The 23671-nt window shown below is 46.6% G+C and overlaps 1 protein-coding gene across 2 annotated transcripts in view; it reads right to left on the bottom strand.

Annotated features, from left to right (window-relative positions):
* LOC135522935 (zinc finger CCHC domain-containing protein 2-like) overlaps positions 1-23671 on the bottom strand; it is an 84781-nt gene that overhangs the window by 20625 nt on the left and 40485 nt on the right. For both annotated transcript variants that reach the window (XR_010452746.1, XM_064949650.1), the window contains exons 4-7: positions 20376-20447; positions 19451-19551; positions 8373-8476; positions 3343-3414 (exon numbers count right to left, since the gene is read on the bottom strand). Coding sequence is in view for 1 of the 2 variants with exons in the window: in XM_064949650.1 (XP_064805722.1) it covers positions 3343-3414; positions 8373-8476; positions 19451-19551; positions 20376-20447 (349 nt within the window). In the remaining variant the exon portion in view is untranslated. The remainder of the gene's footprint in view (positions 1-3342; positions 3415-8372; positions 8477-19450; positions 19552-20375; positions 20448-23671) is intronic.

Genomic DNA, 23671 nt, shown 5'->3' with positions numbered 1-23671 from the left:
AGTCAGAGAGAGAATCAGACAGAGAGAGAGATAGAGAGAATCAGACAGTCAGAGAGAGAATCAGACAGAGAGAGAGATAGAGAGAATCAGAATCAGAGAGAGAATCAGACAGTCAGAGAGAGAATCAGACAGTCAGAGAGAGAATCAGACAGTCAGAGAGAGATAGAGAGAATCAGACAGTCAGAGAGAATCAGACAGAGAGAGAGAATCAGACAGAGAGAGAGATAGAGAGAATCAGACAGAGAGAGAGAATCAGACAGAGAGAGAGAATCAGACAGAGAGAGAGATAGAGAGAATCAGACAGAGAGAGAGATAGAGAGAATCAGACAGAGAGAGAGAATCAGACAGAGAGAGAGATAGAGAGAATCAGACAGTCAGAGAGAATCAGACAGAGAGAGAGAATCAGACAGAGAGAGAGATAGAGAGAATCAGACAGAGAGAGAGAATCAGACAGAGAGAGAGAATCAGACAGAGAGAGAGACAGAGAGAATCAGACAGAGAGAGAATCAGACAGAGAGAGAGATAGAGAGAATCAGACAGAGAGAGAGATAGAGAGAATCAGACAGAGAGAGAGAATCAGACAGAGAGAGATAGAGAGAATCAGACAGTCAGAGAGAATCAGACAGAGAGAGAGAATCAGACAGAGAGAGAGATAGAGAGAATCAGACAGAGAGAGAGAATCAGACAGAGAGAGAGATAGAGAGAATCAGACAGTCAGAGAGAATCAGACAGAGAGAGAGAATCAGACAGAGAGAGAGATAGAGAGAATCAGACAGAGAGAGAGAATCAGACAGAGAGAGAATCAGACAGAGAGAGAGATAGAGAGAATCAGACAGACAGAGAGAGACAGAGAGAGGGAGATGAAAAGAGAGAAAGACAGACAGAAAGAGAGACAGACAGAGAGAGAGAGTGAGACAGAGAGAGATAGAGAGAGGGAGATAGAAAGAGAGAGTGACAGACAGAAATAGAGAGGCAGACAGAGAGACAGTTCAGGCTTTCCACAAATCGACAGGAGACATAAAAGTTGGAGTCAGACAGAGAGAGAGAAGTTAGACAGGACAACTGGACTTCATCTCAGGCCTTGTGCACCCTCCCCTGGTGAAAACGAAATGTAGGGAGTAGGGTGGACTGTGTTGGGGGGTAACCATGTTAGAATGAGTAGGGTGGACTGTGTTGGGGGGGATAACCATATTGGAATGAGTAGGGTGGACTGTGTTGGGGGGAGAGGGTAACCATGTTGGAATGAGTAGGGTGGACTGTGTTGGGGGGATAACCATATTGGAATGAGCAGGGTGGACTGTGTTGGGGGGGTAACCATTTTGGAATGACTAGGGTGGACTGTGTTGGGGGGTAACCATATTGGAATGAGTAGGGTGGACTATTTTGGGGGATGGGGGTAACCATGTGGGAATGAGTAGGGTGGATTGTGTTGGGGGGGGTAACCATGTTGGAATGAGTAGGGTGGACTGTGTTGGGGGGTAACCATGCTGGAATGAGTAGGGTGGACTGTGTTGGGGGGGGTAACCATATTGGAATGAGTAGGGTGGACTGTGTTGGGGGGGGTAACCATACTGGAATGAGTAGGGAGTAGGGTGGACTGTGTTGGGGGGTAACCATATTGGAATGAGAAGGTTGGACTGTGTTGGGGGGGGTAACCATGTTGGAATGAGTAGGGTGGACTGTGTTGGGGGTAACCATGTTGGAATGAGTAGGGTGGACTGTGTTGGGGGGAGGGTAACCATGTTGGAATGAGTAGGGTGGATTGTGTTGGGGGGGGTTAACCATATTGGAATGAGTAGGGTGGACTGTGTTGGGGGAGGGTAACCATGTTGGAATGAGTAGGGAGTAGGGTGGACTGTGTTGGGGGGGGGGGGGGTAACCATGTTGGAATGAGTAGGGTGGACTGTGTTGGGGGGTAACCATATTGGAATGAGTAGGGTGGACTGTGTTGGGGGGTAACCATGTTGGAATGAGTAGGGTGGACTGTGTTGGGGGTGACCATGTTGGAATGAGTAGGGAGTAGGGTGGACTGCGTTGGGGGGGGTAACCATGTTGGAATGAGTAGGGAGTAGGGTGGACTGTGTTGGGGGGTAACCATGTTGGAATGAGTAGGGTGGACTGTGTTGGGGGAGGGGTAACCATGTTGGAATGAGTAGGGTGGACTGTGTTGGGGGAGGGGTAACCATGTTGGAATGAGTAGGGTGGACTGTGTTGGGGGGGGGGGGGGGGGGTAACCATATTGGAATGAGTAGGGTGGACTGTGTTGGGGGGGTAACCATATTGGAATGAGTAGGGTGGACTGTGTTGGGGGGTAACCATGTTGGAATGAGTAGGGTGGACTGTGTTGGGGGGTGACCATGTTGGAATGAGTAGGGTGGACTGTGTTGGGGGAGGGGGTAACCATGTTGGAATGAGTAGGGTGGACTGTGTTGAGGGGGGGTAACCATATTGGAATGAGTAGGGTGGACTGTGTGGGGGGGGGGGGGTAACCATGTTGGAATGAGTAGGGTGGACTGTGTTGGGGGGGGTAACCATGTTGGAATGAGTAGGGTGGACTGTGTTGGGGGGGTAACCATATTGGAATGAGTAGGGAGTAGGGTGGACTGTGTTGGGGGGTAACCATGTTGGAATGAGTAGGGTGGACTGTGTTGGGGGGTAACCATGTTGGAATGAGTAGGGTGGACTGTGTTGGGGGGTAACCATGTTGGAATGAGTAGGGTGGACTGTGTTGGGGGGTAACCATGTTGGAATGAGTAGGGTGGACTGTGTTGGGGGGTAACCATGTTGGAATGAGTAGGGTGGACTGTGTTGGGGGGTAACCATGTTGGAATGAGTAGGGTGGACTGTGTTGGGGGGTAACCATATTGGAATGAGTAGGGTGGACTGTGTTGGGGGGTAACCATGTTGGAATGAGTAGGGTGGACTGTGTTGGGGGGTAACCATGTTGGAATGAGTAGGGAGTAGGTTGGACTGTGTTGGGGGGTAACCATGTTGGAATGAGTAGGGTGGACTGTGTTGGGGGTAACCATGTTGGAATGAGTAGGGTGGACTGTGTTGGGGGGTAACCATGTTGGAATGAGTAGGGTGGACTGTGTTGGGGGGTAACCATGTTGGAATGAGTAGGGTGGACTGTGTTGGGGGGTAACCATATTGGAATGAGTAGGGTGGACTGTGTTGGGGGGTAACCATGTTGTAATGAGTAGGGTGGACTGTGTTGGGGGGTGACCATGTTGGAATGAGTAGGGTGGACTGTGTTAGGGGGGGTGACCATGTTGGAATGAGTAGGGAGTTGGGAGGACTGTGTGGGGGGGGTGAACCGGATTGGGTGGGGGGGTTACTTACACACTACTTCCTCTTGGCTGGATGCCTCAGAAGCGTCCTCCTTGAGGGACTTCCCCAGAGCTGCAGGGTTACCTGGAGAGGGGCACAGACACAGGCTGTGTTTGAGAGCATCAAAACATTAATGCATCATGGGTAAATTGTGACAGACTGATCAACAAATAATATTGAGCAGGTATTTATGACGCAAGGTGATTTGTCGTCTCGACCTTCGACTGCTATGTCGAACGTGCCCTTAACTCGCAATCTAATTCCACCTCAGAATATCCCATAATGACCTTCCCAGAGGAAAACGGATATTGGTGTCAGGTGAACTAGTAAAATGACGCACCAAGTCAGACAACCCGCCGCCACGGGTAGGAGAAACACTGCTGTTAACCACAGAGGTCACACCTGATCTGACCTGTGTCCCTCTGGGACATGTAAGACCCTCTCCTTCACCACCTGGCCCTTTGTTCACTCAGCACTTCCCAGGGAACCCACAGCGAGGAGGACAGGGATCAGGGAGGAGGACAGGGTTCAGGGAGGAGAACAGGGCTCAGAGAGGAGGACAGGGCTCAGGGAGGAGGACAGGGCTTAGGGAGGAGGATAGGGCTCAAGGAGGAGGATAGGGCTCAGGGAGGAGGACAGGGGTCAGGGAGGAGGACAGGGCTCAGGGAGGAGGACAGGGCTTAGGGAGGAGGACAGGGCTCAGGGAGGAGGACAGGGCTTAGGGAGGAGGATAGGGCTCAGGGAGGAGGACAGGGGTCAGGGAGGAGAACAGGGCTCAGAGAGGAGGACAGGGCTCAGGGAGGAGGACAGGGCTCAAGGAGGAGGATAGGGCTCAGGGAGGAGGACAGGGGTCAGGGAGGAGGACAGGGCTCAGGGAGGAGGACCGGGCTCAGGGAGGAGGACAGGGCTCAGGGAGGAGGACAGGGCTCAGGGAGGAGGACTGGGCTCTAGGAGGAGGACAGGTCTCAAGGAGGAGGATAGGGCTCAGGGAGGAGGACAGGGCTCAGGGAGGAGGACCGGGCTCCGCTGTCACCCTCCACCGTCACCTGTCTCTCAGGTAGGGCTGTCACCTGTCTCTCAGGTAGGGCTGTCACCTGTCTCTCAGGTAGGGCTGTCACCTGTCTCTCAGTTAGGGCTGTCACCTGTCTCTCAGTTAGGGCTGTCACCTGTCTCTCAGGTAGGGCTGTCACCTGTCTCTTAGGTAGGGCTAGGCAAACAGGTTGAGGTGTGTCTGTCTGTGTCCTAAATGGGACCCTATTCCATATATAGTGCACTACTTCTAACCAGAGCCCAATGGCAAAAGGGTGCCATTTGGGAGGGAGCCTCTGATGTCAGATGGTTTCAGTAGGAGACACAGTAGGGAGTGTAAGTATTGGCAAGAAAGCAGCATTGACAAGTCAGTTTGACGTCTCTGATGTCCCACGCTGCTTCCCGTATAAACAGTGGTTTCCCATGATGCATCATGATGAATCCCTTATAAACAGTGGTTTCCCATGATGCATCATGATGTATCCCTTATAAACAGTGGTTTCCCATGATGCATCATGATGTATCCCTTATAATCAGTGGTTTCCCATGATGAATCATGATGTATCCCTTATAATCAGTGGTTTCCCATGATGCATCATGATGTATCCCTTATAATCAGTGGTTTCCCATGATGCATCATGATGTATCCCTTATAAACAGTGGTTTCATCGTAGTAAGACATCTACCACAGTAGGCAACATTTGAGTTTTTTATTTATTTTTATAAGCAATCTGTTAAATGCATTATGAAAAGTCCCGATGCCAAGACCAAGCTCTGGAAGGTCTAGATACATTTTTTTTGAGGACATGGAACATTTGCTCCTAATCCATTTTTACAGCACTATAAAAGATTTACCAGCTCAAAGGATGTTCCAGAAATTGCAGGGTTTATAAGCAGAGGAAACACAAAAAGTGGGGAAAGGGGAAAAGAGACTGACATTTACAGGATTAACCAACCAAAAGGGGGGAGATATTTCACGGTCTTCGTTCATTTTTATTGCGTCAAACTGAGGTACATTAAAAGCTTGAACACGTCCTCTGATCCAGTGGAGGCTGCTCAGGGGAGGACGGCTCATAGTAATGTCTGGAACGGAGTGAATGGAATGGAATCAAACACATAGATAACAGGGATTGGATGTATTTGATAACATTCTACTGATTCCGCTCCAGCCATTACCACGAGAGAGGTGGATAGATAGCCAATGGGTAAGTAGAGGTGGATTGATAGCCAATGAGTAAGTAGAGGTGGATGGATAGCCAATGGGTAAGTAGAGGTGGATAGATAGCCAATGGGTAAGTAGAGGTGGATTGATAGCCAATGGGTAAGTAGAGGTGGATTGATAGCCAATGGGTAAGTAGAGGTGGATGGATAGCCAATGGGTAAGTAGAGGTGGATGGATAGCCAATGGGTAAGTAGAGGTGGATAGATAGCCAATGGGTAAGTAGAGGTGGATTGATAGCCAATGGGTAAGTAGAGGTGGATGATAGCCATAGTAAGTAGAATGTATATAGATAGCCAATGGGTAAGTAGAGGTGGATAGATAGCCAATGGGTAAGTAGAGGTGGATTGATAGCCAATGGGTAAGTAGAGGTGGATAGATAGCCAATGGGTAAGTAGAGGTGGATAGATAGCCAATGGGTAAGTAGAGGTGGATAGATAGCCAATGGGTAAGTAGAGGTGGATATATAGCCAATGGGTAAGTAGAGATGGATAGATAGCCAATGAGTAAGTAGAGGTGGATTGATAGCCAATGGGTAAGTAGAGGTGGATAGATAGCCAATGGGTAAGTAGAGGTGGATTGATAGCCAATGGGTAAGTAGAGGTGGATTGATAGCCAATGGGTAAGTAGAGATGGATTGATAGCCATTGGGTAAGTAGAGGTGGATGGATAGCCAATGGGTAAGTAGAGGTGGATAGATAGCCAATGGGTAAGTAGCCAATGGGTGGATGGAGATAGCCAATGGGTAAGTAGAGGTGGATAGATAGCCAATGGGTAAGTAGAGGTGGATTGATAGCCAATGGGTAAGTAGAGGTGGATTGATAGCCAATGGGTAAGTAGAGGTGGAATGATAGCCAATGGGTAAGTAGAGTGGATAGATAGCCAATGGTAATAGAGGCGGAGCCAATGGGTAAGTAGAGGTGGATAGATAGCCAATGAGTAAGTAGAGGCGGATAGATAGCCAATGGGTAAGTAGAGATGGATTGATAGCCAATGGGTAAGTAGAGGTGGATAGATAGCCAATGGGTAAGTAGAGGTGGATGGATAGCCAATGGGTAAGTAGAGGTGGATAGATAGCCAATGGGTAAGTAGAGGTGGATAGATAGCCAATGGGTAAGTAGAGGTGGATTGATAGCCAATGGGTAAGTAGAGGTGGATGGATAGCCAATGGGTAAGTAGAGGTGGATAGATAGCCAATGGGTAAGTAGAGATGGATTGATAGCCAATGGGTAAGTAGAGGTGGATTGATAGCCAATGGGTAAGTAGAGGTGGATTGATAGCCAATGGGTAAGTAGAGGTGGATTGATAGCCAATGGGTAAGTAGAGGTGGAATGATAGCCAATGGGTAAGTAGAGGTGGATAGATAGCCAATGGGTAAGTAGAGGTGGATAGATAGCCAATGGGTAAGTAGAGGTGGATATATAGCCAATGGGTAAGTAGAGATGGATTGATAGCCATTGGGTAAGTAGAGGTGGATGGATAGCCAATGGGTAAGTAGAGGTGGATATATAGCCAATGGGTAAGTAGAGGTGGATTGATAGCCAATGGGTAAGTAGAGGTGGATGGATAGCCAATGGGTAAGTAGAGGTGGATGGATAGCCAATGGGTAAGTAGAGGTGGATAGATAGCCAATGGGTAAGTAGAGGTGGATAGATAGCCAATGGGTAAGTAGAGGTGGATTCTGAGCAAGGTTGTGACGAGGCTGAGTTAGGGTGACGTAGCTCCACCTCTGAACTGAATGTCCCGTTGTTGGGCCTGCTTGGGCACCGCGCTCAGGACCGCTCACCTCAAATGGGTGTCAACGTACATCAGCTCTGCTCCGAGGGAGGGCGTAGGGAGCTGTGGGTGAGTCATGGGCGTAGACACACATACACTAGGCCTGGAGCCCACCTGAACATTTTTACATGTGAGTCATTTATCAGACACTCTGATAAATGAGCGACTAACAGGAGCAATTAGGGTTAAGTGCCTTGCTGAATCTTTCGGTTACCGGCTCATAACCGCTAGGCTACCTGCTGCCCCCACACATGTTATTATGCGGGTTATGCATTAAGAACAGACACACTCAAACACACACACATGCTCAAACACACACACACACACAACACACACACACACACACACACATGCTCAAACACACACACACACACACATGCTCAAACACACACACACACACACACACACTCAAAACACACACACACACACATGCTCAAACACACACACACACGCTCAAACACACACACACACACACGCTCAAACACACACACACATGCTCAAACACACACACGCTCAAACACACACACACACACACGCTCAAACACACACACACACACATGCTCAAACACACACACATGCTCAAACACACACACACACACACACGCTCAAACACACACACACACACACACATGCTCAAACACACACACACACGCTCAAACACACACACACACACGCTCAAACACACACACACATGCTCAAACACACACATGCTCAAACACACACACACACACACACACACACACACACACACACACATGCTCAAACACACACACACATGCTCAACCACACACACCCTCAAACACTCAAACACACGCTCAAACACACACACACAAACCCAAACCCAAACCCACACACACACCCAAACCCACACACACACCCAAACCCACACGCTCAAACCCACACACACACACACACACACACACACACACACACACACACACACACACACACACACACACACACACACACACACACACACACACACACACACACACACACACACACACACAGCACTTACATCTGCTGCAGCTGCAGGAGGAGGAAGAGGAGGACTCACACAGGAAGAAGCCACAGACCTTCCTTGTCCGTCGAAAAGCTTGTGGAGCCGACAGAAACTTCTCCCTGGCAACAGAACAACACAAAAAAGGGGCGTGTAAGAATAAAACGCCGAAGTCAGTCTGGGAATAGGCCTAAAGAGCAAAACTCACTGTGTGGGGTAAAAAGGGAAGTAGGCTGAAGTTCTAACAGGAAACTCTGGTCTGGGATTCATAGAGAGTCTCAAAGTAGGAGTGTGTCTTCTACATCATAATGAGAGTGATGTCAGCTGTTATGAATCCCCTAGGGGGAAATATCTGTTGATGTGCTCTTGAGCAAAGGCACTTAGCACTAATTGCTCATGTAGTTGGCGCCGACAGAGAGGGCTGCCTCGTTTCTAGTTCTTAGGAAACTTTGCTGTATTTCGTTTTTTATTTCTTACATTGTTAGCCCAGAAAATATTACAACAAACATTTTCGCTGCACCCGCAATAATAATCTGCTTAAACACGATTTGTAAGTCGCCGTGGGTAGGAACGTCTGCTAAATGACTAAAATGTGTGAGGAAATTATCCTTGATCAGCACTCTTTATGAATAGGGGCTCGGCTCTGTTTCTCCAGGATCCATTCCACTTCTGACGATCCACTCCTTAGTTTGACTTATACCTTCCTTCTCTGAAGGTAATACTGGATCTGGAACCGGATTGTGAGAGATAAAACGTGCCGAGGCAACACGGCAGAATCCCAAAGGTCAAATGGAAACGATCTCATCTCTTCTATTTGCTTTCAAGTGGAAGCACACCAGAGTAAACATTCTGTTAACTTTGCAATATCAGAGTAATAAGGACATCTGATCAAACAAATGCTGAATTGATGGTAGCTAGCGGATGAAAGTGTCCTTGATTCATCTGTAGCCTGGTTGTCTAGTTCCATCAATATGCTCAGATATTGGACACAACTGCCTAGCCCCTGCCTAGTGTCTGGCTAGCCCTGCCTAGTGCCTGGCTAGCACCTCCCTAGTGCCTGGCTAGCCCCTGCCTAGCCACTGCCTAGTGCCTGGCTAGCCCCTGCCTAGTGCCTGGCTAGCCCCTGCCTAGTGCCTGGCTAGCCCCTGCCTAGCCCCTGCCTAGTGCCTGGCTAGCCCCTGCCTAGCCCCTGCCTAGTGCCTGGCTAGCCCCTGCCTAGCGCCTGGCTAGCCCCTGCATAGTGCCTGGCTAGTGCCTGGCTAGCGCCTGCCTAGTGCCTGGCTAGCCCCTGCCTAGTGCCTGGCTAGCCCCTGCCTAGCGCCTGGCTAGCCCCTGCCTAGTGCCTGCCTGCCTAGTGCCTGCCTAGCCCCTGTCTAGTGCCTGGCTAGCGCCTGGCTTGTGCCTGCCTGCCTAGCGCCTGCCTAGTGCCTGCCTAGTGTCTGCCTAGTGCCTGGCTAGTGCCTGGCTAGCGCCTGCCTAGTGCCTGGCTAGTGTCTGGCTAGCGCCTGCCTAGCGCCTGCCTAGCGCCTAGCGCCTGCCTAGCGCCTGCCTAGCGCCTGCCTAGCGCCTGCCTAGCGCCCTGCTGGAAGGAACAATGGCCTTACCCAGCTGACTGACGAGAAGTGGCCGTGTACTTTGGATGTGAAACCAAAGTGTGAATGTGAATGTTTCACTGACCAGGTACACTGTGACATTAATTTCATCCAATCATCACCTAAACATCGAATTGCTCTTGAATAGGCCTACATTGCAAAGAGATAAATGCTTCAAACTTGTGTGGTTTGTTTTTTGTTATCTATGAGCAGAGTTATTGGCACTTATCTCACTGATTATCCCTAAAGCCAACCCCTAATTTGCTCGCCTTTCCTTCCAGTTCTCTGCTGCCAGTGACTGGAACGAATCGCAAAAATCGCTGAAGTTGGAGACTTCTATTTCCGTCACCAACTTTAAACATCAACTATCTGAGCAGCTAACCGATCACTGCAGCTGTACATAGTCCATCTGTCAATAGCCCACCCAATCTATCTACCTCATCACCATACTGTTTTTATTTGATTTATTTTTCTGCTATTTTGCACACCAGTAACTCTACTTGCACATCATCATCTGCTCATTTATCACTCCCGTGTTAATCTGCTAAATTGTAATTATTCGCTCCTATGGCCTATTTATTGCCTACTTCCTTACGCCAGCAGCATATCACCCTGCATACCACTGTTGGCTTGTTTCTGAAGCTAAGCAGGGTTGGTCCTGGTCGGCTCCTGGATGGGAGACCAGATGCTGCTGGAAGTGGTGTTGGAGGGCCAGTAGGAGGCACAATTTCATCTGATCTAACAAAAAATAATATCCCAGGGCAGTCATTGGACACTGCCCTGTGTAGGTTGCCCTCTTTCAGATGGGAAGTTAAATGGGTGTCCTGACTCTCTGAGATCATTAAACATCCCATGGCACTTATCGTAAGAGAAGGCATGTTAACCCTGGTGTCCTGGCTAAATTCCCAATCTGGCCCTCAAACCATCATGGTCAACTAATAATCCCAGTTTACAATTGGCTCATTAATCCCCCTGTAACTATTTCCCAGGTTGTTGCTGCAAAAGAGAATGTGTTCTCAGTAAAATAACAGATAAAGAAGATGACTTTTGCACACACTGTATATAGACTTTCTTTGTTCTACTGTGTTATTGGCGTGTTTATTGTTTATTCCATGTGTAACTCTGTGTTGTTGTCTGTGTCACACTGCTTTGCTTTATCTTGGCCAGGTCACAGTTGTAAATGAGAACTTGTTCTCAACTAGTCTACCTGGTTAAATAAAGGTGTTCTCAACTAGTCTACCTGGTTAAATAAAGGTGCTCTCAACTAGTCTACCTGGTTAAATAAAGGTGTTCTCAACTAGTCTACCTGGTTAAATAAAGGTGCTCTCAACTAGTCTACCTGGTTAAATAAAGAGGAAATAAATAAAAGACTTTAAGCTTTCATTTTCCAGGAAAACGATACTGACTGGAAGTGGTATCCAGGAGGGGGCACTGTTGTCCTCACAACAAGACACCGCCCCTCACAGTAACCAAGAGAGTAAGTCATGTACATACAGCACAGAGTTCAGGTGGGCCTTCTTCTGACTTCAGCAAACAAAGGAAAGGAGCTTATCAACAAGGACAAAAAAATCACCAGAATAATTTACCAAGAAAAACTTCCAAAAGACTAATTCGAGGTAAAAAAAAAAAAAAAAAAAGAGATGGAACAACTCAACAACAAAAAAAAGTCAGATATTGATTGATTTCTGATCATTTTAATCCATTGTACTGGATGGGTTCTACGTCAAGCTGCCGTCTTCCTCCATAGCGATCTGGCCATTGCACATAGCTCCTATTTATACTAGCGGTTAATAACTAAGAGTTAGAGTAGCCTAGTGGTTAGAGTGTAGAGGTGGCAGGTAGCCTAGTGGTTAGAGTGTAGAGGTGGCAGGTAGCCTAGTGGTTAGAGGGTAGAGGTGGTAGGGTAGTCTAGTGGTTAGAGTGTAGAGGTGGCAGGTAGCCTAGTGGTTAGAGTGTAGAGGTGGCAGGTAGCCCAGTGGTTAGAGAGTAGAGGTGGCAAGTAGCCTAGTGGTTAGAGTGTAGGAGCGGCAGGTAGCCTAGTGGTTAGAGTGTAGAGGTGGCAGGTAGCCCAGTGGCTAGAGAGTAGAGGAGGCAGGTAGCCTAGTGGTTAGAGTGTAGAGGTGGCAGGTAGCCTAGTGGTTAGAGTGTAGAGGTGGCAGGTAGCCTAGTGGTTAGAGGGTAGAGGTGGTAGGGTAGTCTAGTGGTTAGAGTGTAGAGGTGGCAAGTAGCCTAGTGGTTAGAGTGTAGGAGCGGCAGGTAGCCTAGTGGTTAGAGTGTAGGGGGCGGCAGCGTAGCCTAGTGGTTAGAGTGTAGGGACGGCAGGTAGCCTAGTGGTTAGAGAGTAGAGGTGGCTGGGTAGCCTAGTGGTTAGAGTGTAGGGACGGCAGGTAGCCTAGTGGTTAGAGTGTAGGGACGGCAGGTAGCCTAGAGGTTAGAGTGTAGAGGCGGCAGCGTAGCCTAGTGGTTAGAGTGTAGGGACGGCAGGTAGCCTAGTGGTGAGAGTGTAGGGACGGCAGGTAGCCTAGTGGTTAGAGTGTAGGGACGGCAGGTAGCCTAGTGGTTAGAGTGTAGAGGCGGCAGCGTAGCCTAGTGGTTAGAGTGTAGGGACGGCAGGTAGCCTAGTGGTGAGAGTGTAGGGACGGCAGGTAGCCTAGTGGTTAGAGTGTAGGGACGGCAGGTAGCCTAGTGGTTAGAGTGTAGGGACGGCAGGTAGCCTAGTGGTTAGAGTGTAGGGGCAGCAGCGTAGCCTAGTGGTTAGAGTGTAGGGGCGGCAGGTAGCCTAGTGGTTAGAGTGTAGGAGCGGCAGGTAGCCTAGTGGTTAGAGTGTAGAGGCGGCAGCGTAGCCTAGTGGTTAGAGTGTAGAGGCGGCAGGTAGCCTAGTGGTTAGAGAGTAGAGGTGGCTGGTAGCCTAGTGGTTAGAGTGTAGAGGCGGCAGGTAGCCTAGTGGTTAGAGTGTAGGAGCGGCAGGTAGCCTAGTGGTTAGAGTGTAGAGGCGGCAGCGTAGCCTAGTGGTTAGAGTGTAGAGGTGGCAGGTAGCCTAGTGGTTAGAGTGTAGAGAGGCGGCAGGTAGCCTAGTGGTTAGAGAGTAGAGGTGGCTGGTAGCCTAGTGGTTAGAGAGTAGAGGTGGCTGGTAGCCTAGTGGTTAGAGTGTAGAGGCGGCAGGTAGCCTAGTGGTTAGAGTGTAGAGGCGGCAGGTAGCCTAGTGGTTAGAGTGTAGAGGTGGCAGGGTAGCCTAGTGGTTAGAGTGTAGAGGTGGCTGGTAGCCTAGTGGTTAGAGTGTAGAGGTGGCAGCGTAGCCTAGTGGTTAGAGAGTAGAGGTGGCTGGTAGCCTAGTGGTTAGAGAGAGAGGTGGCTGGTAGCCTAGTGGTTAGAGTGTAGAGGCGGCAGGTAGCCTAGTGGTTAGAGAGTAGAGGTGGCTGGTAGCCTAGTGGTTAGAGTGTAGGGGCGGCAGGTAGCCTAGTGGTTAGAGAGTAGAGGTGGCTGGTAGCCTAGTGGTTAGAGTGTAGAGGCGGCAGCGTAGCCTAGTGGTTAGAGTGTAGAGGCGGCAGGTAGCCTAGTGGTTAGAGTGTAGAGGTGGTAGGTAGCCTAGTGGTAAGAGTGTAGAGGTGGCAGGTAGCCTAGTGGTTAGAGTGTAGAGGCGGCAGCGTAGCCTAGTGGTTAGAGTGTAGAGGTGGCAGGTAGCCTAGTGGTTAGAGTGTAGAGGTGGCAGGTAGCCTAGTGGTTAGAGTGTAGAGGCGGCAGCGTAGCCTAGTGGTTAGAGTGTAGAGGTGGCAGGTAGCCTAGTGGTTAGAGTGTAGAGGTGGTAGGTAGCCTAGTGGTTAGAGTGTAGAGGCGGCAGCGTAGCATAGTGGTTAGAGTGTAGAGGGACGGCAGGTAGCCTAGTGGTTAGAGCATTGGGCTCATAACCTGAAAGGTTGCTTGATCGAATCCCCGAACTGACAGCGTAACAATCTGTATTTCTGCCCCTGAACAAGGCAGTTAACCTACTCTTCCTAAACCGTCATTGCAAATAAGAATTTGATCTTAACTGACTTGCCTAGTTAAATTAATAAATACCCTAGATGCTTATTGAGATAAAATTATATGTTTCAAGGTAAATGGCAAATTATAGCACAAAGTGGTAGTGTCTTTTTTATTTAACTAGGTAGGCTAGGTGAGAACAAGTTCTCATTTTACAACTGTGACCTGGCCAAGATAAAGCAAAGCAGTGCGACACAAAACAACAAACGAGTTACACATGGAATAAACACACATACAGTCAATAACACAATAGAAAAATAAAGTCTATATACAGTATGTGCAAATGACGTGAGGCGGTAAGGCAATAAATAGGCCATAGTAGCGAAGTAATTACAATTTAGCAGATTAACACTGGAGTGATAGATGACCAGATGATGATGAGCAGATGATGATGAGCAGATGATGATGAGCAGATGATAATGAGCAGATGATGATGTGGAAATAGAAATACTGGTGTGCAAAAGAGCAGAAAAGTAAATAAAAACAATGTGGGGATGAGGTAGGTAGATTGGGTGGGCTATTTACAGATGGGCTGTGTACAGCTGCAGTGATCGGTTAGCTGCTCTGACAGCTGATGCTTAAAGTTAGTGAGGGTAGATACAAGTCTCCAACTTTAGTGATTTTTGCGATTTGTTCCAGCCACTGGCAGCAGAGAACAGGAAGGAAAGGCAGCCAAATGAGGGTTAATGTCTGGTTAATCAATAGACCATGTCAACATATACATAGGTGATATTTGGGTGTCTGTGAATCTGTGAACCCCCCAAAAAAATCAAGGCGACAACATTATAGAAACGAGGACAGTGAGAAAAAAATAATCCTAATTCAGCCCCTTAGGATCCACAGTGTCCAAGGAGTACAGGCAAAATGCTCTCTTTGTTCTAGTTTACGTACGATGTCATCTCCTGTTGGTGAAACCTGGATGACGTCACCTCCTCTTGGTGACATCAGAACGTGTTCTATGAGCTAGTAAGCGAATGGAGGAAGGTGAGCCAACGTTGGATTAGATACAGTGGCGCGCAATAGCATAGGCCCGTGTTTATATATTCTAATAGGGGCCTTGTGTTCTGAAATGCAAATGAGTTTCAACGCTAGTTTAGTTTTGACCAATGGAAGTAGCCCTTCAGATTACATTTCAGCATATACTTGACATTCGTGGTGCTGCAATTAAAGAAGCTTTGGATTTTCACCTGTGGTATAAAACTGTAGTATTGCTGGTGATGTCACAATGTACATAGTGGCCACACTTGTCATTTCCATCGGAGCGGACCTGGGAGCCAAATGTCACGCTTCTTGGGTATCTGCACGCTGTGCGTAACTCGATTGTGCGCACTGCGAAAACAAAAATGCTACTTTAGTAGATGTGGATCCATTTTTGAGGGATGTTCTAGAGTTTCATTAAAATGGATTTGACTCGACCGGCACATGGGCTGTAATCCGTGTGGGGGGGGGGAAGAAAAACAACACGAACGTGGCGACCATTTTGTCCTGGTTTCTATTAGTGTCAGTGAGTAGGCGTTTGACATTCAGTCTCTGTAGCACGGGTATAGAGGCCTGTTCAATGACACCCTTATCATACACCGGCGTTGCAGGAACCTGGTGCCATTAGCGTTACGCTCAAAATCTATGTCTGTACTACAGTTACATCAGAGTCTTACAGACACACCCACCGGTATGTTCCGCTGAAGGTGTGCCGTGGTAAAAGTGGTGTTTCTACTCTGTGTCTTGCTGAAGATTGTAGACTCCAACTTGTTTTCTTCTTCTTTCTTTTTTGTGGATTGTAAGATCAAAGAAGTCTATTTTCTTTCCGACTTCTCTCTGCTGTTAATTTGAGATTGGTGTCAGATAAATTACTTTTAAAGAAATGAACTCAGATGAGAGAGTTGCTACCGTTCCAATCCCAGTAGGATGTCGTCTGTGTATATTTTACAAAGAGTGGAATTCTGGAAATATGGGGGTTTTCTGGACTTCATAAATGCAGGTCTCTTCACTGGGAGTGTCTCTTCCCAGGGTCCCATGGGGCTCCCGAGTGGCGCAGTGGTCTAAGGCACTGCATCTCAGTGCTGGAGGCGTCACTACAGTCCCTGGTTTGAATCCAAGTCTTATCGCAACTGGCTGTGATTGGGAGTCCCATAGGGCGGCACGCAATAGGCCGCGTTGTCCGGGTTTGGCCGAACCCGGCCGTCATGGGACGGAAAGGAGGTTTATACACACTATTATGTAGTTTCGGTGAGCCAATAAAAACTGGATAGACTGGCCGTGGTGTAATGAGAAAAGTCCTTCTTCGTTTCCGTTATCCAACCCTGTGAAAGAGCGTTATCAACGAAGCTATCTAGATCCTTTTCTTTTCTGTCCGTGGGGTTGTAACGGAGAGGTGCCAGAGACTTGAGCATAGACCTCAAGCCTATATTGTTCCCTGCTTCATAACACAATATCTACATTGTCTTTCAGTTCCTTCAAAGCATTTTGTTAATCATTACTGAGATTAGCTGCTTGTTTCGGGGGTATTGCTGGTCAATTTAGCAAAATCATTTTCTATCAGCCTAGCTTACTGTAGGTGAGAACAGATGGAGTCAAATTAGCATAAGGCACAAAACTCAAGTTCTTTTTGAAAGTGGGTTGTTCTCTCACATCTGGAATATCATATGCATGATAGTTTCTGAACTCTGCATTGCCATCACATGCCCTATTAGCACGGAATAAATTAGTTTAATGTAATTGGCAAACAACTTTTAATGCAAAAAGCTCCTACCTATTTGAAAAGGGAGAATGAGTCCTTTCCTCAGGACTGACACTTGGTCACAGGACTGTCACTTGGTCAGAGGACTGACACTTGGTCAGAGGACTGTCACTTGGTCAGAGGACTGACACTTGGTCAGAGGACTGACACTTGGTCAGAGGACTGTCACTTGGTCAGAGGACTGACACTTGGTCAGAGGACTGACACTTGGTCAGAGGACTGTCACTTGGTCAGAGGACTGACACTTGGTCAGAGGACTGTCACTTGGTCAGAGGACTGACACATGGTCAGAGGACTGTCACTTGGTCAGAGGACTGACACATGGTCAGAGGACTGACACTTGGTCAAAGGACTGTCACTTGGTCAGAGGACTGACACTTGGTCAGAGGACTGACACTTGGTCAAAGGACTGTCACTTGGTCAGAGGACTGACACTTGGTCAAAGGACTGTCACTTGGTCAGAGGACTGTCACTTAGTCAGAGGACTGACACTTGGTCAGAGGACTGTCACTTGGTCAGAGGACTGTCACTTGGTCAGAGGACTGTCACTTAGTCAGAGGACTGACACTTGGTCAAAGGACTGTCACTTGGTCAGAGGACTGTCACTTAGTCAGAGGACTGACACTTGGTCAGAGGACTGTCACTTGGTCAGAGGACTGTCACTTGGTCAAAGGACTGTCACTTGGTCAGAGGACTGTCACTTAGTCAGAGGACTGTCACTTAGTCACAGTACAGTAAAGTACGCATGCACAGACACACGCACACACCTCCAACAAACAAACGCACACACCGACTCAGTCAGTCAGTGGATACTGACGAATGGGCTCTAGTCTGTTATCTAATGGGCTCTAGTTTGTTATCTAATGGGTTCTAGTCTGTTATCTAATGGGTTCTAGTCTGTTACCTAATGGGTTCTAGTCTGTTATCTAATGGGTTCTAGTCTGTTATCTAATGGGTTCTAGTCTGTTATCTAATGGGTTCTAGTCTGTTATCTAATGGGTTCTAGTCTGTTATCTAATGGGTTCTAGTCTGTTATCTAATGGGTTCTAGTCTGTTATCTAATGGGTTCTAGTCTGTTACCTAATGGGTTCTAGTCTGTTATCTAATGGGTTCTGGTCTGTTATCTAATGGGTTCTGGTCTGTTATCTCATGGGCTCGAGTCTGTTATCTAATGGGTTCTAGTCTGTTATCTAATGGGTTCTAGTCTGTTACCTAATGGGTTCTAGTCTGTTATCTAATGGGTTCTAGTCTGTTATCTAATGGGTTCTAGTCTGAAATCTAATGGGTTCTAGTCTGTTATCTAATGGGTTCTGGTCTGTTATCTAATGGGCTCTAGTCTGTTATCTAATGGGCTCTAGTCTGTTATCTAATGGGTTCTAGTCTGTTACCTAATGGGTTCTGGTCTGTTATCTAATGGGCTCTAGTCTGTTATCTAATGGGCTCTAGTCTGTTATCTAATGGGTTCTAGTCTGTTACCTAATGGGTTCTGGTCTGTTATCTAATGGGTTCTGGTCTGTTATCTAATGGGTTCTAGTCTGTTACCTAATGGGTTCTGGTCTGTTATCTAATGGGCTCTAGTCTGTTATCTAATGGGTTCTAGTCTGTTACCTAATGGGTTCTAGTCTGTTACCTAATGGGTTCTAGTCTGTTATCTAATGGGTTCTGGTCTGTTATCTAATGGGCTCTAGTCTGTTATCTAATGGGCTCTAGTCTGTTATCTAATGGGTTCTAGTCTGTTATCTAATGGGTTCTAGTCTGTTACCTAATGGGTTCTAGTCTGTTATCTAATGGGTTCTAGTCTGTTATCTAATGGGTTCTAGTCTGTTATCTAATGGGTTCTAGTCTGTTACCTAATGGGTTCTAGTCTGTTATCTAATGGGTTCTAGTCTGTTACCTAATGGGTTCTGGTCTGTTATCTAATGGGCTCTAGTCTGTTATCTAATGGGCTCTAGTCTGTTATCTAATGGGTTCTAGTCTGTTACCTAATGGGTTCTGGTCTGTTATCTAATGGGCTCTAGTCTGTTATCTAATGGGCTCTAGTCTGAAATCTAATGGGTTCTAGTCTGTTATCTAATGGGTTCTGGTCTGTTATCTAATGGGTTCTAGTCTGTTATCTAATGGGTTCTAGTCTGTTATCTAATGGGTTCTAGTCTGTTATCTAATGGGTTCTAGTCTGTTACCTAATGGGTTCTACCTAATATAATGTTTACATACCCTACATTATTCATCTCATATGTATACATATATACTGTACTCTATATCATCTACTGCATCCTTATGCAATACATGTATCACTAGTCACTTTAACTATGCCACTTTGTTTACATACTAATCTCATATGTATATACTGTACTCGATACCATCTACTGCATCTTTATGTAATACATGTATCACTAGCCACTTTAAACTATGCCACTTTGTTTACCTACTCATCTCATATGTATATACTGTACTCGATACCATCTACTGTATCTTGCCTATGCTGCTCTGTACCATCACTCATTCATATATCTTTAAGTACATATTCTTTATCCCCTTACACTTGTGTGTATAAGACAGTAGTTTTGGAATTGTTAGTTAGATTACTTGTTGGTTATTACTGCATTGTCGGAACTAGAAGCACAAGCATTTCGTTACACTCGCATTAACATCTGCTAACCATGTGTATGTGACAAATAAAATTTGATTTGATTTGATCAATCAATCAATCAATGAATCAAACAGGTAGGCCGCGAAGCAGAACTCACTTGAGGTTCCTCTCCACCCCCCTGCTCTCGTACTGGTCTCCCTGGTTGAGCAGCTGGAGGATGCCCTTCTCAAACGACTCCGTGGACTGCTCCTTGGGGAGCTGCATGACGGGGATCAAGTTTTAACAGGCCATGTAAAGCACCATTCAAACAAATACCTTTAAAACCAGAGCTAGGAGATGTCCTTAACAGTTCAACATTCAACAAATACCTTTAAAACCAGAGCTAGGAGATGTCCTTAACAGTTCAACATTCAAACAAATACCTTTAAAACCAGAGATAGGAGATGTCCTTTAACAGTTCAACATTCAACAAATACATTTAAAACCAGAGCGAGGAGATGTCCTTAAGAGTTCAACATTCAAACAAATACCTTTAAAACCAGAGCTAGGAGATGTCCTTAACAGTTCAACATTCAACAAATACGTTTAAAACCAGAGCTAGGAGATGTCCTTAACAGATCAACATTCAACAAATACTTTTAAAACCATAGCTAGGAGATGTCTTTTAACAGTTCAACATTCAACAAATACTTTTAAAACCAGAGCTAGGAGATGTCCTTAACAGATCACCATTCAACAAATATCTTTAAAACCAGAGCTAGGAGATGTCCTTAACAGATCAACATTCAACAAATACCTTTAAAACCAGAGCTAGGAGATGTCTTTTAACAGTTCACCATTCAAACAAATACATTTAAAACCAGAGCAAGGAGATGTCCTTTAACAGGTCAACATTCAATTCATTAGGTTCATTAACTCATAAAGTTAGTTCATTATCCCTGCTTATGATCAGAGGGTGAACGTCCTGCCAATACTATGCAGGGAACTTGGGCTCAATTCCATTTAAATTCAGTCAATTTTGGCACTTTAATAAGGATAGCTGGCAGTTTGCAGCATTTATAAAACGTAGTTAGGGAAAATACCTTCAACAAGAAGCTCTCCAGTTCAAGCTGTGTTTTCCTGACATTGCTGGATGAGAAGTCAGACCACTTCACCTGAAAGACAAGATCAAATGTTACACTGTCATCCAAGGGATGTATATTAACGTTACCAGATATTGAAGGGAACATTGGGTAAGGACATAGACGCATTGGGTAAGGACAAAGACACATTGGGTAAGGACCAAGACACATTGGGTAAGGACAAAGACACATTGGGTAAGGACAAAGACACATTGGGTAAGGACAAAGACACATTGGGTAAGGACAAAGACACATTGGGTAAGGACAAAGACACATTGGGTAAGGACAAAGACACATTGGGTAAGGACAAAGACACATTGGGTAAGGACAAAGACACATTGGGTAAGGACAAAAACACATTGGGTAAGGACAAAGACACATTGGGTAAGGACAAAGACACATTGGGTAAGGACAAAGACACATTGGGTAAGGACACAGACACGTTGGGTAAGGACAAAGACACGTTGGGTAAGGACAAAGACACATTGGGTAAGGACAAAGACACATTGGGTAAGGACAAAGACACATTGGGTAAGGACAAAGGCACATTGGGTAAGGACAAAGGCACATTGGGTAAGGACAAAGGCACATTGGGTAAGGACAAAGACACATTGGGTAAGGACAAAGACACATTGGGTAAGGACAAAGACACATTGGGTAAGGACAAAGACACATTGGGTAAGGACACAGACACATTGGGTAAGGACAAAGACACGTTGGGTAAGGACAAAGACACATTGGGTAAGGACAAAGACACATTGGGTAAGGACAAAGACACATTGGGTAAGGACAAAGACACATTGGGTAAGGACAAAGACACATTGGGTAAGGACAAAGACACATTGGGTAAGGACAAAGACACATTGGGTAAGGACAAAGACACATTGGGTAAGGACAAAAACACATTGGGTAAGGACAAAGACACATTGGGTAAGGACAAAGACACATTGGGTAAGGACCAAGACACATTGGGTAAGGACAAAGACACATTGGGTAAGGACAAAGACACATTGGGTAAGGACAAAGGCACATTGGGTAAGGACAAAGACACATTGGGTAAGGACAAAGACACATTGGGTAAGGACAAAGACACATTGGGTAAGGACAAAGACACATTGGGTAAGGACACAGTAAGAAGGGGAAACAAAAATCCCACCATGGGAATGTTTTTCCTCAAACAAACAGCATTTAGAAATCTACCATCTTGGCTTTGCTGCTTATACACCATCGGTGGTAATAGAGATTATCAAGATTATCCCTAGAAGACAATAATAAAGAATTATATCAGCCAAGCGCTACAACAAGATGCTACAAAAGCTCTTTAGTCTGCCCTGCTGTGAAAACTGTTTGGTTTAATCAGAGCTTTAGAAAAATATTGTTTGTGTTTAGTTCCGCAGTTGTAAAAGTCTTGTTTGTGTTTAGTCCTGCAGTTGTAAAAGTCTTGTTTGTGTTTAGTCCCGCAGTTGTAAAAGTCTTGTTTGTGTTTTTGCACTGCCCCGCGGTTTTCTGCTTTCCCAACCTAATGACTTGGATTTACGATGGTATTCTTGGGAGAGTTTCAGGGACTTTTCTTCAACAGTTCGTTGGCCTACTACAACCGGATCTGACTGGGTCATTAGGTCACATGATCAAACAGTCCAAAACACAGAGGCCCGGCCAGCCATAGAGATATCCTTTCTGACAGCACGGGTTTAGGCTAGAGGAAGCCACAGAAGGGCTAAGGACAGCAATTCATATCTAGGCTAACTGTCTGAGGGAAGAGTGACAGACAGACAGACCTATAACAAGACAATCTCCTTGTGCTGCTGCACTAAGCAGGAGGACTAGCTAAGACTAACTGAGTGATCCAGGATAAACAGATCGAGGGGGAATGACTCACAATGGCACTCACAAAGGGAAACACTGATAGGACAGATGCCTGTCAGTCACAAAGGGAAACACTGATAGGACAGATGCCTGTCAGTCACAAAGGGAAACACTGATAGGACAGATGCCTGTCAGTCACAAAGGGAAACACTGATAGGACAGATGCCGGTCAGTCACAAAGGGAAACACTGATAGGACAGATGCCGGTCAGTCACAAAGGGAAACACTGATAGGACAGATGCCTGTCAGTCACAAAGGGAAACACTGATAGGACAGAAGCCTGTCAGTCACAAAGGGAAACACTGATAGGACAGATGCCTGTCAGTCACAAAGGGAAACACTGATAGGACAGAAGCCTGTCAGTCACAAAGGGAAACACTGATAGGACAGATGCCTGTCAGTCACAAAGGGAAACACTGATAGGACAGAAGCCTGTCAGTCACAAAGGGAAACACTGATAGGACAGAAGCCTGTCAGTCACAAAGGGAAACACTGATAGGACAGATGCCTGTCAGTCACAAAGGGAAACACTGATAGGACAGAAGCCTGTCAGTCACAAAGGGAAACACTGATAGGACAGAAGCCTGTCAGTCACAAAGGGAAACACTGATAGGACAGATGCCTGTCAGTCACAAAGGGAAACACTGATAGGACAGAAGCCTGTCAGTCACAAAGGGAAACACTGATAGGACAGATGCCTGTCAGTCACAAAGGGAAACACTGATAGGACAGAAGCCTGTCAGTCACAAAGGGAAACACTGATAGGACAGATGCCGGTCAGTCACAAAGGGAAACACTGATAGGACAGATGCCTGTCAGTCACAAAGGAAACACTGATAGGACAGATGCCTGTCAGTCACAAAGGGAAACACTGATAGGACAGAAGCCTGTCAGTCACAAAGGGAAACACTGATAGGACAGATGCCTGTCAGTCACAAAGGGAAACACTGATAGGACAGAAGCCTGTCAGTCACAAAGGGAAACACTGATAGGACAGATGCCTGTCAGTCACAAAGGGAAACACTGATAGGACAGATGCCTGTCAGTCACAAAGGGAAACACTGATAGGACAGAAGCCTGTCAGTCACAAAGGGAAACACTGATAGGACAGAAGCCTGTCAGTCACAAAGGGAAACACTGATAGGACAGATGCCTGTCAGTCACAAAGGGAAACACTGATAGGACAGAAGCCTGTCAGTCACAAAGGGAAACACTGATAGGACAGATGCCTGTCAGTCACAAAGGGAAACACTGATAGGACAGATGCCTGTCAGTCACAAAGTGTCTGCAGTCTGTCCCACCTCCCGGTACCTGTGGTCAGTGTGATTTATGTGCGCTGCGGAGGAAGGAGAGCCTGACGCTCCTTCATTGTCTCTGTGTGTGAATTTTCA

This window comes from Oncorhynchus masou, chromosome 30, assembly GCF_036934945.1.
Source record: "Oncorhynchus masou masou isolate Uvic2021 chromosome 30, UVic_Omas_1.1, whole genome shotgun sequence".
NCBI classification, from domain to species: Eukaryota; Metazoa; Chordata; class Actinopteri; order Salmoniformes; family Salmonidae; genus Oncorhynchus; species Oncorhynchus masou.
This window is presented reverse-complemented; position numbering and strand designations above follow the sequence as displayed.